This window comes from Miscanthus floridulus, chromosome 2, assembly GCF_019320115.1.
Source record: "Miscanthus floridulus cultivar M001 chromosome 2, ASM1932011v1, whole genome shotgun sequence".
NCBI classification, from domain to species: domain Eukaryota; kingdom Viridiplantae; phylum Streptophyta; class Magnoliopsida; order Poales; family Poaceae; genus Miscanthus; species Miscanthus floridulus.
In genome coordinates, this window is record NC_089581.1 from 6,446,913 (window position 1) to 6,461,205 (window position 14,293).

At 42.8% G+C, this 14,293-nt stretch overlaps 2 protein-coding genes across 11 annotated transcripts; one reads left to right on the plus strand and one right to left on the minus strand.

Moving 5' to 3' along the window:
• On the plus strand, nt 1-5,586 carry LOC136537769 (protein synthesis inhibitor II-like). 2 transcript variants are annotated; one of them, XM_066529735.1, is made up of 2 exons: nt 1-1,008; nt 5,221-5,586. In XM_066529735.1, the coding sequence occupies exon 1, from the start codon at nt 88-90 to the stop codon at nt 991-993; it is 906 nt and encodes a 301-aa protein (XP_066385832.1). In that variant the 5' UTR covers nt 1-87; the 3' UTR covers nt 994-1,008; nt 5,221-5,586. The 2 variants fall into 2 exon arrangements, with proteins under 2 accessions (XP_066385832.1, XP_066385831.1); XM_066529734.1 differs by lacking the exon at nt 5,221-5,586 and adding an exon at nt 2,815-2,934.
• Nucleotides 1,016-4,920, minus strand: LOC136537768 (DNA-binding protein EMBP-1-like). Of its 9 annotated transcripts, none has more exons than XM_066529732.1 (9): nt 4,077-4,914; nt 3,789-3,938; nt 3,614-3,699; nt 3,445-3,499; nt 3,317-3,365; nt 2,956-3,200; nt 2,749-2,826; nt 1,988-2,113; nt 1,016-1,856 (listed from the first exon to the last, which is right to left on the minus strand). In XM_066529732.1, exons 1-9 carry the CDS (start codon nt 4,272-4,274, stop codon nt 1,728-1,730), a joined length of 1,116 nt encoding a protein of 371 aa, XP_066385829.1. In that variant the 5' UTR covers nt 4,275-4,914; the 3' UTR covers nt 1,016-1,727. The 9 variants fall into 9 exon arrangements, with proteins under 9 accessions (XP_066385829.1, XP_066385828.1, XP_066385830.1 ...); XM_066529731.1 differs by having other exon boundaries at nt 3,445-3,502; XM_066529733.1 differs by having other exon boundaries at nt 3,831-3,938; nt 4,077-4,913.
• Nucleotides 5,587-14,293: the final 8,707 nt, after the last annotated feature.

The window sequence follows — 14,293 nt, forward strand, 5'->3', positions numbered from 1 at the left end:
GCTGCCCTGTGAAATGCGAATTCCGTGCTGACCTCTTGTCCTCTTCGTTTGGCTCGCTCGCGGCTAGCTGAAACAACTTCTCCTGCCATGGGGAAGGAGAACGACCCAGCGTTCACGGCGGAGCTCGACGTGTCCCGTGGCTCGTCCTACGGCGGGTTCATCTCCGGCGTGCGCAACCAGCTGGTGCTTCACGCCGGCGCGACGCGCCACCTGGAGCTCGTCCTGCTCCAGCCACAGGAAGAGGACCCCAGGAAGGCACCGTGGTTCCGCGTCGCGCTCCGGTGCAGCTCCTCCGGAGATTCGGTGCTCCTCCGGGTACGCGCCGACAACCTCTACATCTCCGGCTACCAGAGCCCCGACGGCCGGTGGTGGGAGTTCCGGGGCGGCTCGGTCATCCACGCCGCGACGCAGCTCGCCTTCACCGACAGCTACGAGAGCATGGGGAGAGCGGCCGGGTTAGAGCTGGAGAGTGTCACCCTCAGCAAGAAGGATCTCGAGGCCGCGGTGGGGCAGCTCGCAGCGGTTGGACGACGATCCAACGCCGGCGCCGGCGGCAGTAGTCAGCAGGACGCCGCGAGATCGCTCATGGTCGTCGCGGTGATGGTGTGCGAGGCCATCAGGTTCAGGAGCGTCGCCGGCGCACTCGCGCACATCATGTGTGGCGCCGCGCGGTTCGGCCCGCTGCCGGCGCACATGGTCGCCCAGGTGAAGAACTGGAGCAGCCTGTCAGAGTACTGGCTCGGCGCCGCCCTCTACGGACAGAAGTTCCTGCCGCTCGTCGGGGCGGCCGAGGGCAGCCAGCAGCTGTGCGACCACATCCCGCGGCACCTGCTTGCGCCTGTGAAGATCGACTGCCAGGACCACGCCATGATGGCGCTCGGCGTCGCGCTGAACCGGCAGAGGCCGCTGCAAGACAGGCACAGGAAGGCGCTCGACGAGCACTGGCGCGCCGTGCGCGCCCAAGCACGCAAGCTCGACAGGGAGAGGACTTGATTCCATTGGCAAAAGGTACGCGGCCTGTTCGGTTGGCTGGATCGTATCGTTGCTGGTTCGTTTATGTGAGAAAGAAGTACTGCTGGCTGATTTAGATAAACAGTACTCATGTGAGGGGGCTGACCAACCCAGCCAGCCCAGCCAGCCCCAGCGATCAGGCTGACGGTCTGTGGTCTTGGAAAATGTTACTAGTAGACATGTTATCTTATATCTTTTCACATGTCCATCTGGTGTGTGTATCAGAAAGGAAATAAATTACGTGAGCCAAAAAAAAATCCAATCATGATAGCTTTACAGCATTAGGCATATGCCAGTCATCAGTTTGGAGCCCAAAATGTACAACTGATAGTACCGTATAGCTACCAAATGAAGGAACCAGTTTCTGTCAATCGGTTTTACAAGTATCCCTGTACAGGCAGGCACAAGCCCACAACTGATAGTCTGATAATTACAAAGCAGTTCGTTCGCTCACATTTCGCAGCAGGCCCATAAGCCCATAACTGATACATCATACATGGCTACTATACAGTATACACAGGCCGTAGACTCTGTTGGTATCAAAATGGTTGTGAGTAGCTTATAGAACGGTAGTAAAGAAAAAGTATGATTGATGCTCCAAGGAGGACAAAAAGACTGATGATGATGGGCGATGGTGCAGTTAATATTAACCACCTCATCTCATCTTTCAGCCTTACCTATAGAGCTAAAAACTAGTTCATGGTTGCTACTCGGAACTACACCTTGCTATCAGTGTTATTTTTATTACCATGCTGGTCACTGCTTCTATGATGCGCCTTTGATGTGTCAATCTGGATGCTCAAAGTTGTTACAACACTAGGCGCCTCGAACTGTTTCAATTCACCCTGCACAAATCGAAAATGGGGAGCGCAAATCTACCGTGAGAACTTTGAAGTGTTACAATTATAACCCACATATAGACAAGTTATTGCTCATGGCTCAATACGACAAACAAGTTAAGAAGGGGTAAGTTTACCATTAGTTGTGAATTCTCTGCTTCCATGTCTTCACAGGCCTTCTTAAGCTCCTCGAGTTCGGATCTGAGTGTGCCATTAATTGCGGTCAGGTCAATTACCTTCTGCGCTAGTTCCTCACATTCTTGCTGGGCAGTATAACAAAGACATGAAACTGATCAGTGTATACTTTCCCTAAAGAAGCAGTGCAATGTGAAATCTTCAGTTTATTTGATTGTACCAACAAAAAAGAAGTGTCTTTGAGTAGCAGACAATTTTTTATCATTAATATCACAAATTCTTTTGTTGTTGTCCAAGAAAATTGCATTTTTCTGACCACCTAAATGCCAAATTAGATATGTGGAGCTGAACTCAGATTGATGAATTCCCACAAATTAATGGTAGAGGAGCAGGACAGGTCATAGGCACAATCAACTTCCCAAACAACTAGAAGCATTACAAAGTATCTGCAAATTCAAATTGACTGAGTTTATTCAACTCGCCCAAGGCTTGTCAGACATTTTCTTACATTTGTCTAACCATGTGGTAGTGGTAACGGATTATTTGAGGTTCTTCCCAGATGATCAGGCCAGTCACACCATTTTCAGAGTACATGCTTAGCCAAGTTGAGAATTGCTAATTTTTTTTTAAGTTTTCCTTGTATACTACCACTCATAATTAAAGCACTCAACTAGGCAAAAAGGGTAAGAGACCTTTAGAACAAAACAATTCGAATCTCCCCACAACATTCGTTGTACAATTAGACATCTTTATTAGACAGTACCTGCTTGTGTAGTCTTGACCTTCTAGCTGACTCTCTGTTAGATTGTTTTCTTCTCTCCTTTTTCAGTTCTCGCTCATCCTGCCAAAAGACAGCACATGACAAAAATGTTGAGAGGACCTGCTATATATTTATCGAAGTTCGAGATTTAAACGTTTGCTGTTAATGACAATTGCCACTGTATATTTCCCATATATAAGATAACCATACCATCATCGACAAAGCGCTGTCATGCTGGGAAGGCGCCGCAGCATATATTTCGCCCTGTCCAGAGGTCTCTGCTTTAACTGGAGAATCACTCCAAAGTTCCATCCCAATGTTCAAGTTGGGTCTGACATTGGAGGTTGCAGCCATCTCAGGTGTCGAAATGGAGAGTTTTGCTGCAGACTTCTTTTTTGCTGTGATCCGTGACTCAGCTGCAGCATTTTGAGCTGTTGCAGCCTGCGATGGCTCACCTGAAAAGTGCCAACAGTCAGGCTGCAACAACACCAGATCCAAGCATACCACCAAAACAGGAAAGCTACCGCATTGTATCTTACATAAGCAACCATTACGGATTATGATAGCCAACCTTGTACGTTGGCGCCGCTGGACTTTCTCCTCTTTACAGAAGGTAATACCTAGATAAAACTCACAATCAACCAAGACGGCCTGGGTAGCACTACAGTTGCTGCATTTAGGTAAGGACCAACAGAGCACCTTATGATGGGCACTAGCTTCTCTTTTATCTGATGAGTTCTCGCTCCCACCGGCACTGCTTTGCACACCACAATAATTTCAAAATCAGCTCAATAAACCAACTGAACATATCAGGAATTCGCGCAGTGCAGACGTGCAGAGCACATTTTAGCACAAAATGAAATAGCACCTTCCGGAAGTGCAACCACCAGAGGGGGCGCCATAGCTCTTCCCTTCCGCCACCGCCACCAGCTCAGCAGTCGGGTAGGGCACACTCTGCGTAGAACCAAACCCAGCAAGCAATTTCACATTCCAGCTGCAGCACTAGGACGGTAGAACCTACAGGGAAACAGAGAAGTGCACACCGAAAATGAAACGATCGAGGGAGGGGGTCCAGCGGCGTTCACCGTGGCCATTGACGCGTGCGTGGCGTAGTACGCGGGGTGGAACGACACGGGGAACGGCACCGGCGTCCCGTACGGCGCCCCGGCCGCGGCCGCGGCCATCAGGTGCTGCTGCATCCCACCGCCACAGTTGACCAAAACCCCAATCAAATTCAAATCCCGGAGACCCGGACCACCTCCTAAACGAGCGCGCGCGCGGCGCGGAAGAACAGAAAGACTAGGCACCGTCGGCCGGTCGATCGCACGTACCTGCGCGGCGTGCCAGGCGTAAGGCTGCCCACCGGCGGCGTAGTAGGCCTGCATCGAGGCGGCCCACTCCACGTGCGCCTGCGGCAGCGTCAGCGGCGCCGCCGGCGCCGTCCCCGCCGCAGCGGACGTGTCGGCGTGGGGCGCGCGAGGGCGCTCGTCGCCGCCCGACGTCGTGGAGGTGGACGACGCCATGGCCATGTACTACTACTGTGCTGCAGCAGGTGGTGAGGGTGAGGCCAGCAGGGGAGGCAGCGCGCGCACGGACACGACGGAAGAAAAGTGTACTGCACGCAGCTGGCCCCAAGCTGCCATGCGAGGCGGAGGCACTGCAGCAGGACACAGACAGGGGCGGCGCGCGGGTTCGGCGGGGGCAAGGGTCTCTCAGGTCTGGTCGCTTTGGGCAGGCGGGGGGAGGTGGCGGCGCGGCGCTTGGTCCCCGGGAGCCGGCCAGAGGGACGGCACGTGGACCGGGGCGCGGGGAACGGCCCAGGTGTCCGTGTAGGTGGCGCGTTCGGCGGGCGAGGAGAGTACGGGTGCGCGACAGCGCGAGGGGGGATTGGGCGAGGCAAGGGGGCCACCGGTCAGGGGGAGTGCGGGTGCGCGGTGCTGATGAGTCGGATGCCGCACGGACTCTGCTGACCTGGTGGACTGGTTGGGGAAGGAGCCGCATGGACTGTGGTGTGCCTGGGCTGACATGGCCCGTGGGTTTGTTTATTGGTGTTGTTGCCTGGGCCACTACTATTTTGTTCAGCGAAGGACAAAACTCATATTACCTTCCGCAACTTTCGTGAAAATGTGTTTTTTTTGTTTCCGAACTTTAAAACCGAATAAACCATCTCCCTAAATTTTTTAAATCGTTCATTTTACCTCCTGATCAGTTATAAATGGTTTCCATAGATGGTTTTATCTTTTTTTTTATTTTGGCTGAATTTTTTAAAAATTATAATAAATTATAGAAAAATCATAAAATAAAAAAATCTAATTTTATTAGACTTAATATGAGTAGATATACACAATGAACATATAATATGATATGCTTTAGTATAACTTTTTTGCTGTAACTTTAGATATATGTTTTTCTATAATTAATTTATAGCTGTAGTTTTTATGGTCTAATTATGGCGAAATCTTTATGTTGGATCAGGTCAGTCTGGACGATGTCAGTGTGAATCTGGAAGCTACGGCATGGACGATAAGGACGGTCTCACAAGATTAGCGGGCTACGAGGGCTCGCGCCATATGATTTGTCGGTGTTTATTGTTGTACCTCTGTCAGAAACTCACGATAGCAAAAAAATAAAAATAAAAAACCGCCAGCTCAGTATATATACTCCCTCCATATCGCTTTTAGAGGTCGTTCTGCGTTTGGACTCGAGTTGATGAAAAGATGTCGTTCTGCCGTAAGTACTCAGCTTTGGACGCCCTCCATATCGCTTTTAGAGGTCGTTTAGGACATAGGAACGCTTACCAATGAGTGATTAATTAGGGGATATTTTTCCCTGTCTACCCCTATTAAATAGGGCCGCAGTTGTTACCTATACAACAAATAGAAGCATAGCTCGAGTGGCTAGCCCTTAGCGGCCCAAGGAAGCAGGTCGTCGGTTCGAGTCCCTGCAGGTTCGCTTATTTTTTATGTCGTTTCTATTTTGCATAGCACTGTGCTCGTGGCCGGCGTTACTTGCATGGATTTCATTTGCCTTCGTAGCTGCTCGTGCGCGCGCGCGTTTTGGCCGTCCGCGGCAACGTTTTGCCCTGCGCGTCGTCAGCTTTTGGTTCGTTTTCGCCCTGCGCGTTTTAGCAGTCCGCGCGCGCGTTGATCTCGTTCAAGCAGGTAGGTTTGGCGGGGTTTTTTTTCGTTTTTTCGCACCGTGCACGCTCTTGTTTCCTTCGGCCGTCTGTCCATCTACCCCTTCCTATTTAACCGGCGCTGCATGCCTGCATCTGTGCCGTGGTCCACTCCTTTCCTTTCCTTCTCCACTTCTTCTCTTCCCATGTTCTGCAATGGCTAATCCACTTGATTTGAACATCCGTTTAGAAGAAGATGACCACGACAATCTACAAAATCTCCCCGATAAGGTTTACAAATGAGCTAGAACATGTCGTGTGTAACTATTGCCATGTCCAAGTAGTAACTATTGCATGAATGTGCTTATTTTTGTCCTATAGCTAGAACATGCCGTGTGTAAGTTGCATGAATGTGCTTGTTTTTTCCTATAAATAGAACATGCTGTGGCGAACATTGTGGACAAAATGCTGCCGGAACTAATGTTAGTTTTCTTTGAACAGAACGTGCTGTGGAGAACCCCACCGTGGAAGAACATGTTCAACAACCCCACCAAAGGAAAGAAATGTCTGCACACCTCCGAAAACAAGTTTATCAAGCTTTGTTGGCTAGAAGCAACAATGGAAAACTACGCAAGAATGACACTGCAATTGTTGCCGAGCAATTTGGGCTTCATATTCGGACAGTTCAGAGGTTATGGAAGAGAGGTAAAATACAACTTGCAAACTCAGTTCCGGTTGTGGTTTCTAGTCTAAAGAATGGAAAAGTAAGCCATAAGAAAATCCATGTTGATCTAGAAGCATCGCGAAATATTCCTCTAAAGCAAAGAATGACTATAGATGATGTGTGCACCGCACTAAACATGAGCAAATGGCAGATTCAAAGGTATTTGAAAAAAGGTTACCTTCAGAGCCACTCTAGTAGTATCAAGCCATATCTCACTGAGGCTAACAAGAGGTCTAGGTTACAATGGTGTGTTGACATGGTTAACAAGGAGTTGCTTGATGATTTAAGGTTTAAGGAGTTGTATGACTTTGTGTTCATTAATGAGAAATGGTTCTACCTATCTCAAAAATCTGAAAGATATTATTTGCTACCCGAAAAAGATGAACCCCATCGGACTTGTAAGAATAAGAACTACATCTCTAGGCTCATGTTCTTGTGTGTTTGCGCTCGATCATGGTTTAGGGATGGGAATTGTATTTTTGATGGTAGTATTGGATGTTTTCCTCTTGTTCATTATGAACCGGCTATGAGAGGTAATGAGAGAACCGGCTATGTCCGTGGAGACTTGGTTATGAAGCCCATTACATCGATCACAAGAGACGTGATTAGAGAATTCATGATCAACCAAGTGTTGCCGGCCATTAGAGCCAAATGGCCAAGAGAAGATGTGGATAAACCAATCTTCATCCAACAGGATAATGCACCCTCTCATTTGAAATTGGATGATCCGGATTTTTGTGAGGCCGCTAAGCTAGGAGGATTCGATATTCGCCTAATTTGTCAACAACCAAACTCTCCGGATTTCAACATTCTTGACTTGGGTTTCTTTTGAGCTATACAAGCAATTCAATATAAGAAGAATATAAAAACAATAGAGGCTCTAGTTCCAGCCGTGCAAGAGGTAATTTGATCAACACATGTTTCAATGTTTTTTTGAACAACAAATTTGCTCATTCATTCATTTCTTGCACAATTGTTTTGTAGGCATTTTTGGAGTACTCGCCACGCCTTGCAAACCGAATGTTTCTAACACTACAAGGTGTCTTGATGGAAGCTATGAAAGTGAAAGGTTGCAACAAGTTCAAGATACCTCACATGAAAAAAGAAACATTAGAAAGAGAAGATCGGCTACCATCTTGTATCCTTTGTGATCCATCATTGCTACATGAAGCTGAGGCTACTCTTGCTGCATGAAAAAATTAGATTGATGCTATAATTAGTAGACATTCTTGCTGCATGAAACAATTTGATTGATGCTATAATTAGTAGTAGAGGCATTCTTGTAACAGTTTAGCATTGCTGGTAGTATTATGAACATGCCATGTCTGATAGCATTATGAACATGCTTCTTACCGATGCTTTGGCGTCGTCCTTTGTCGGCAGCAAGCCCTTGTAATACTGCATGAAAAGCTCACAGTCAACCTTGCTGTGGCCGAGCATGGCATCGATTAGGTAGTCCGCGTGGACGAGATCATAGCGAGGGCATGGATAGAACCACGAGTGCGCACGGTTCCATGCTTCACGGTCCTCATGGACGAGATGACAGAGACCGCATACAAACGCGCCTGATGGCAAGGAATCCGGCACCATCTCCATGGAGTTCGGTGCGAGCTCCAGCGACGCCGAGGAGACGACCTTCTCTGCCTCCAGCGATTCTGACGTGATGGAGTCCGGCACCATCTCCATCTCCTGCTCGACGCCGTCTTCCGTCATCATCTCCATGGAGTCTGGCGCGAGCTCCAGCGACGCCGACGAGACGACCTTCTCTGCCTCCAGCGATTTCGACGTGATGGAGTCCGGCGCGAGCTCCATCTCCTGCTCGAGACCGTCTTCCGTCGTCATCTTCATGGACTTCGGCGCCAACGCCGACGTCGAGTCCACCGAGGATGCATCCATGCAGTCTGACGTGCGATGAGGGCGTGTGGCGGCGTGCAACATGCGTCGAGCGGATGGGAGACGACGCTAATAACTCACGCGGTTGGGAGGCCAATCGTTGCCGAGCGTCGAGCGCGACGCTATTAACTCACGCGGCGCGGGAGCCCAAGCGCGAGGGGCAGTGGCATCCAAAGCTGAGTACTTACGGTAGAACGACATCTTTTCATCAACTCGAGTCCAAACGCAGAACGACCTCTAAAAGAGATATGGAGGGAGTATGCGTTGGAGTGGATTAAAGTGAAATTAAATTATATTTTATTTTATTCTACTTCAACACATGTGGATAGAGGTGGATACACATATATCTAAACATGGTCGAAGTGTTTTCCAGAAATACACTGATGCATGCATTTTTTTTCATCAGACGCATAATATATATAAAGTGGCTACATAATAAGTTATTTTGTAGCTACAGGGTAGTAGTTATATATATATATATATATATATATATATATATATATATATGCTAGGGGGTACCTTCTAAAGAGAAGCGAACTCGGAACTCAAAATTTGAATTTTTAAAATTCTCGAGTTACTATTCACAGTACTATTCAAATTCAGATTTACTATTCAAATTCACGGCTACTATTCAAATTCAGGATATGAACAGTGCCCGAGCACTCACCGGGAGTGGCTCAACCACTTCACTATTCAAGGCAAGCGTCGCTTTCACGAGCAAATATTTTATGCACGCTGGATGAGCGAGCGCTCGATTAGTGAATATAAATATTGATATGTCGCTTTCGCGACTAGCTAATCTGGTGCTTAGTGAATATGCTTATGCGGATTATTTCTAAGGATCTTCTGCAGGCTGGCGAGACCAAAAATTCAGCCGGTCGTGCGTACTATGCTTGTGACAGTCCTACTCGGTACTCACCGTATGCATCACTAACTTGCTTCAGAACTAGACTAACCCGGTCTACTCCCTTGCTATCCCCAGCCACGAATACACAGGACTCAGGCTCTATCGTCTCCCCAGATAGTTCCACCCAAGGGGAACACTTCTCTGCACACACAGGGTTCTCTACAAACGCCGTTATCTGGGCTAACACGAGAACAACACACGCATAGGTTTCTCCTCTAGGGTCCCTAGCATAGAGACGTTGCCCTATATGAACGAGCTTAAAGGAAGGCAAGGATTCAAACGAAAAAGCTTAATTCATTTCCACAGAGCAAACTTACATATGGCTTTCCCTTTCGGGAAACCCCAAGCACTTAGCACAAACTTTAGGGATTATCTTACAAGCGCAGGATGATCACGGGGACCTCCTTTATTCTCTAATTTACAAAGTGGAGTGATACAACTGTAGTGGATGATTACTACTAATGGTGGATTGATTCTTAGAGTGCTTCTGAGATCATATGTTCATGGTGTATGTGTGTGGGTGTAGAGTTGGTGGAGTGGGTGGTGGATGAGAGTGTGTGTCTTCGGTGTCTGAGCTTTCTTCGATGGTGGTCTGGTGTTTCGATGATGAATGAATACGCCCGGCGTCCCGCTTTATAGCATGGAGGGAGCGTCCTTCGCGCTTATCTTCTGGAGTTCCTTCGAGGCGAAGTCTTCAATTATTTTATTGAGGAGCCTTCGTGCTTAAGAAAGTGGCCGACGTCTTCAATTATCATCCTTTACTGTTGCCTGGACAGCTGGACAGAGAATAATTGTCCTGGCTACAGTAGGCTACAGTAGAGTGACTGTATATTCCTTTTGCGCTGTCCTCCATCGCGCACAGATAGTATCCTTCTGGATATATTCTTTGGTATGGTCTTCCACGCCCGAATGATTGATGTTGCAAACATCAAATCAAAGATAGGCATGCGGTATTATCTCCATGGCATGTAATATTATTTACAAATATGTATTGTAATATTACAAATATGTATTGTAACTCTTCCCCCGGCTAAATTATTGATAACACTTTATCAACATAGGGAATATATTTCTTGTATAGATATATTAATATTGAACTGAGTCTATATTGACTCTTCAATATTTTCTTCGTTGTCCACTTCTTCAGGTTGCCATATTTCATACCAGGACAACAATTCACGATATTCTTTTCGTAATTGACATTCTTTGCCATAGCTTGGCTTTATTAGTCTACCAACTTCTCTTTGTATTATACTATATCTTCCATAGTATTCTCTCAAGAATACTTTTATTATTTTATTTTGGTACATCATATAATATTCAGAAGCAAATTTGGTATTCCCTTCTAATTCTTTTGCTTCACTAAAAATTCTCCAATTATCATGGTTCGTGTCTTTTACGAACAATTCTTCATAATTTTGCCATGAGTCTGAATTTCATGTAGTAGGAAATTTGTATGATCCCTTTGTAATATATATATCATGGCATGCTGGTCTTATTGGTTGTGTAAATTTTGGGGGATTAGAACAAAACTTAATTTTATATCTACCTTGAATGCATGCTAATTTCTTACAAGCTTCTTTGATAGCTATTCCAAGGTCTGATTGGAGTATCTCTTCAAGTGTACCATATATATCATGAACTAATCCATGATCAATAATAGTCTGCAAAGATATATCATCTCCAATATTTCTTTGTATACTTCTGAAATATTTTAAATTTATATCAGCCTTCAATATTAAGAATCTTTGATGAGGCTTAACAATTAATTTATCATCAAGATAAAGTAAAGGAAAAGTATTTGCATTCACAATTATTCCTAGATGTCTTTCTTTATCTTGGTATAATTTCATAAAGTATTTTTGTATATCATGAAAGGTTTTGTAATGCCTTTCAGCATATTTCTTCCAAATTATATCTTTAACATCACGGGTAAAGTATGACAAAGTTTGTTCAGTCTTAAAACTTAATCTAGGAATAAGAAACTCTTGTGGAATATTATTTAAATATTTGTTTCTTTTTTCCTCTAGAATTACTTCCTTTTCTGATTGCACTTTATTTTCTTCATATATTATTTTAGCTTCTGAATTCTTTTTCATATTGCTTTGCTGTTTTAAACATGACATGCATGCTTGCCTTAAGCATAGCCTACATGTTGCTCTTTCTGCTGGATCTTGATAATATATGCAAAAAACACATTTTATATTAGGATCGCCTTTTTTATGATCCCACTTGTGTTCACAGTTTATTTGATCCATCATTTCTATTTTTAATCCTGCTAACTCATCAATTAAATCTAACTCTTCATCACTTGATTCTTTTTCTTCATCATATTCTATTTCATCTGTCTCTATAATAAAATAATTATCATCTAAAGGTAACTCTAGGGGTTTTAAATCTTTGACTTTTTCTTTAATAGATCTTACTAACTTTATATCTTCAGAATTAAAATGTTTTTGCCCATTTTTTCTTAATTCTGTATATAATGGACCAGCTAACTTAGCTAAATTTTCAATATAATTTCTAGCATAATTGATTATTCCTAAGAATTGCTGTAGGGTTTTCTTATCATTCATGACATCTGGAAATTCTAAGATTTTCTTTGTAATATGATCTTGTAAATAGATTTTTCCCTCTCCTATTTCATGACCTAAAAAGTTTATCTTTTCCTTACATATCTCCATTTTCTTTTTAGACAATATTAACCCATGCCGTTCTACCTTTCTAAAGAAGGTTTCCAGATGAGCTATATGTTCTTTATAGAATTTTGAGAATACTAATAAATCATCAATATAAACCAATATGAATTCTTGATTTTTCAAAATATTTTGCATTTTTCTTTGAAATAAAGCAGGGGCATTTTTTAATCCTAAGGGCATTACTAACCATTCAAAATGACCTTGAGGACATATGAAAGCAGTCCATTCTATTGATTCTTCTGCCATTTTTACTTGCTAAAACCCAGCTTTTAAATCAAATTTTGAAAAATATTTACTACCTTGTATTCTATTTATCCATTCTTGCTTATTTGGAATATTATAAGCATCATCTATGGTATTATCATTTAGTCTTTTATAATTGATAACCATTCTTGACTTTCCTCTGGCTATTTCAGCATGATTTCTAACTATAAATGAAGCTGATCTATGAGGACTTCGGCTATCTCTTATAGCTCCTAATTTTAGTAATTCTTCAATATGCATCTCTTATAGCTCCTAATTTATATCTCTATACCAATTTGGGGCTAATGATTGCAAACTGATACATTCTATGCATGAGTTTGCTATATGAAACTCTTCTATACATTCACCTAGCTCTTCATCTATATAAATATCAGGGACATTTTCATTAGATCCTTGGAGTTCTAAATTAGTCTTTCCTGAAGTAGAATTTATAGTCTTTCGCACTTCTGTTATATATGGAACATTGTCTTGGTAAGGAATAAAGGTTATTCCTTACTCATGTATGATAGTTGTTTGTAAAGAGAACTGTATAAATCTTAATCCTAATATCATATCATCATGTATCATAGATAGATCTTTTATTGTAATTTCATCCATTATATATTTTGTGTTATTTATTTGTACTTCAACATCATAAGCTAGTTGATTATGAACCTTTTTTATCCCAGACATATCAGTAGATATTTCTGCTTTATCTGGATCTAGTGTATGAACTATTTCTGGACACTTTACAAAATATTTATCATGTATGATATTTTTTGTACAACCGGTGTCTACTAGCGCTAATATTTTATAAGAGATATTAGGCGTCAATTTTACTTTTACAGGTATTCTTATTCCTATAATTTCTTTAAATGGTAATTTAATTATATATTTGCTACCAAAGTTTATTATAGCTTCTTTTAGTTGTAACGCTTTATTATTATTTTTATTTACCATTGCTTGATCTTTTAACTCAGTAAGACCTTTATAATTATCTTCTATCTTATTAGCTTCGTTGAGTTCTATTTTACTCTTTAGCTCTTCTAATTCTGCTTCTAAGCTATTTATTCTATTCTCTAAATTTCTGACTCTACTTGCTAATAATTTAACATCTGATTCTAGTTCTACTTCTTGTCTCCATTTTTGGTTATTGGTTCTTAGACATGAAGCACATGCTTGCTTTAAACATTTAATACATGTAAGTCTATTTTCTTGACTAGGGTAGAATATACAAAAAGTACATTTTATATTATAATCACCTCTTCCTTTTATCCAATCATGTTCACAGTCTTCTTTACTCTTTAATTCTATTTTTGTTTCTTTTGGACTATTAATATCTTCAGATATTATATCTAACCCTTCTATAGCATTATCAAGATTGAGTAACTCTTCATCATCTAAAGTGTCTATAAAATCTTGGTAACTTTCTGCATTATTTTCTTCTTCTTCATAACTTTCTAATAGAAACTTATTATTAATCTCCCATTGCTTATCTTCACTGGTAATGTATTCAATATTATTTGTCTGCACAACTTCTTTAACTTCATGAGTCTCTTTGTCTTTAGTTTTTAACTCATCTTCCTGTTTCTTTATCACAATAGGTGTTATAAAATATTTATTCTTTAATTCTCTCTCTTTCTTGATATTATCAAGTCTACATATTTCTCGTCTAAAGAATAATTTTTTTTCTCTTATGGCAGGCCATTTGCATGTCATAGAGGTTTTATATTCATCATGAATCATGCTTAATTTTTTCTCATAATATTGAATCTGACTGTCTAAATCTTCCATTATTAGTAAAGTATTTGACTAAGGTTGTACTGACAAACTTGACAATATAAGTAAATCCCTTTAATTCAAATTTTAATAACCAGGCTCCGATACCAATATGCTAGGGGGGTAGCGGCGTTTATAAAGAACCCTGTGTGCCTAAAGAAGTGTTCCCCTTGGGTGAAACTGCCTGG

What these genes read in the sequence shown, in the direction of transcription:
- LOC136537768 (XM_066529724.1), bottom strand. Translation starts at nt 4,274, where the DNA reads ATGGCCATGGCGTCGTCCACCTCCACGACGTCGGGCGGCGACGAGCGC. An exon ending in ACAGCGCTTTGTCGATGATG is followed by an intron (nt 2,827 to 2,955) that starts GTATGGTTATCT and finishes GTCTTTTGGCAG; the next exon opens with GATGAGCGAGAACTGAAAAA. An exon ending in GGTCAAGACTACACAAGCAG is followed by an intron (nt 2,114 to 2,748) that starts GTACTGTCTAAT and finishes TATACTGCCCAG; the next exon opens with CAAGAATGTGAGGAACTAGC.
- LOC136537769 (XM_066529735.1), top strand. Translation starts at nt 88, where the DNA reads ATGGGGAAGGAGAACGACCCAGCGTTCACGGCGGAGCTCGACGTGTCC.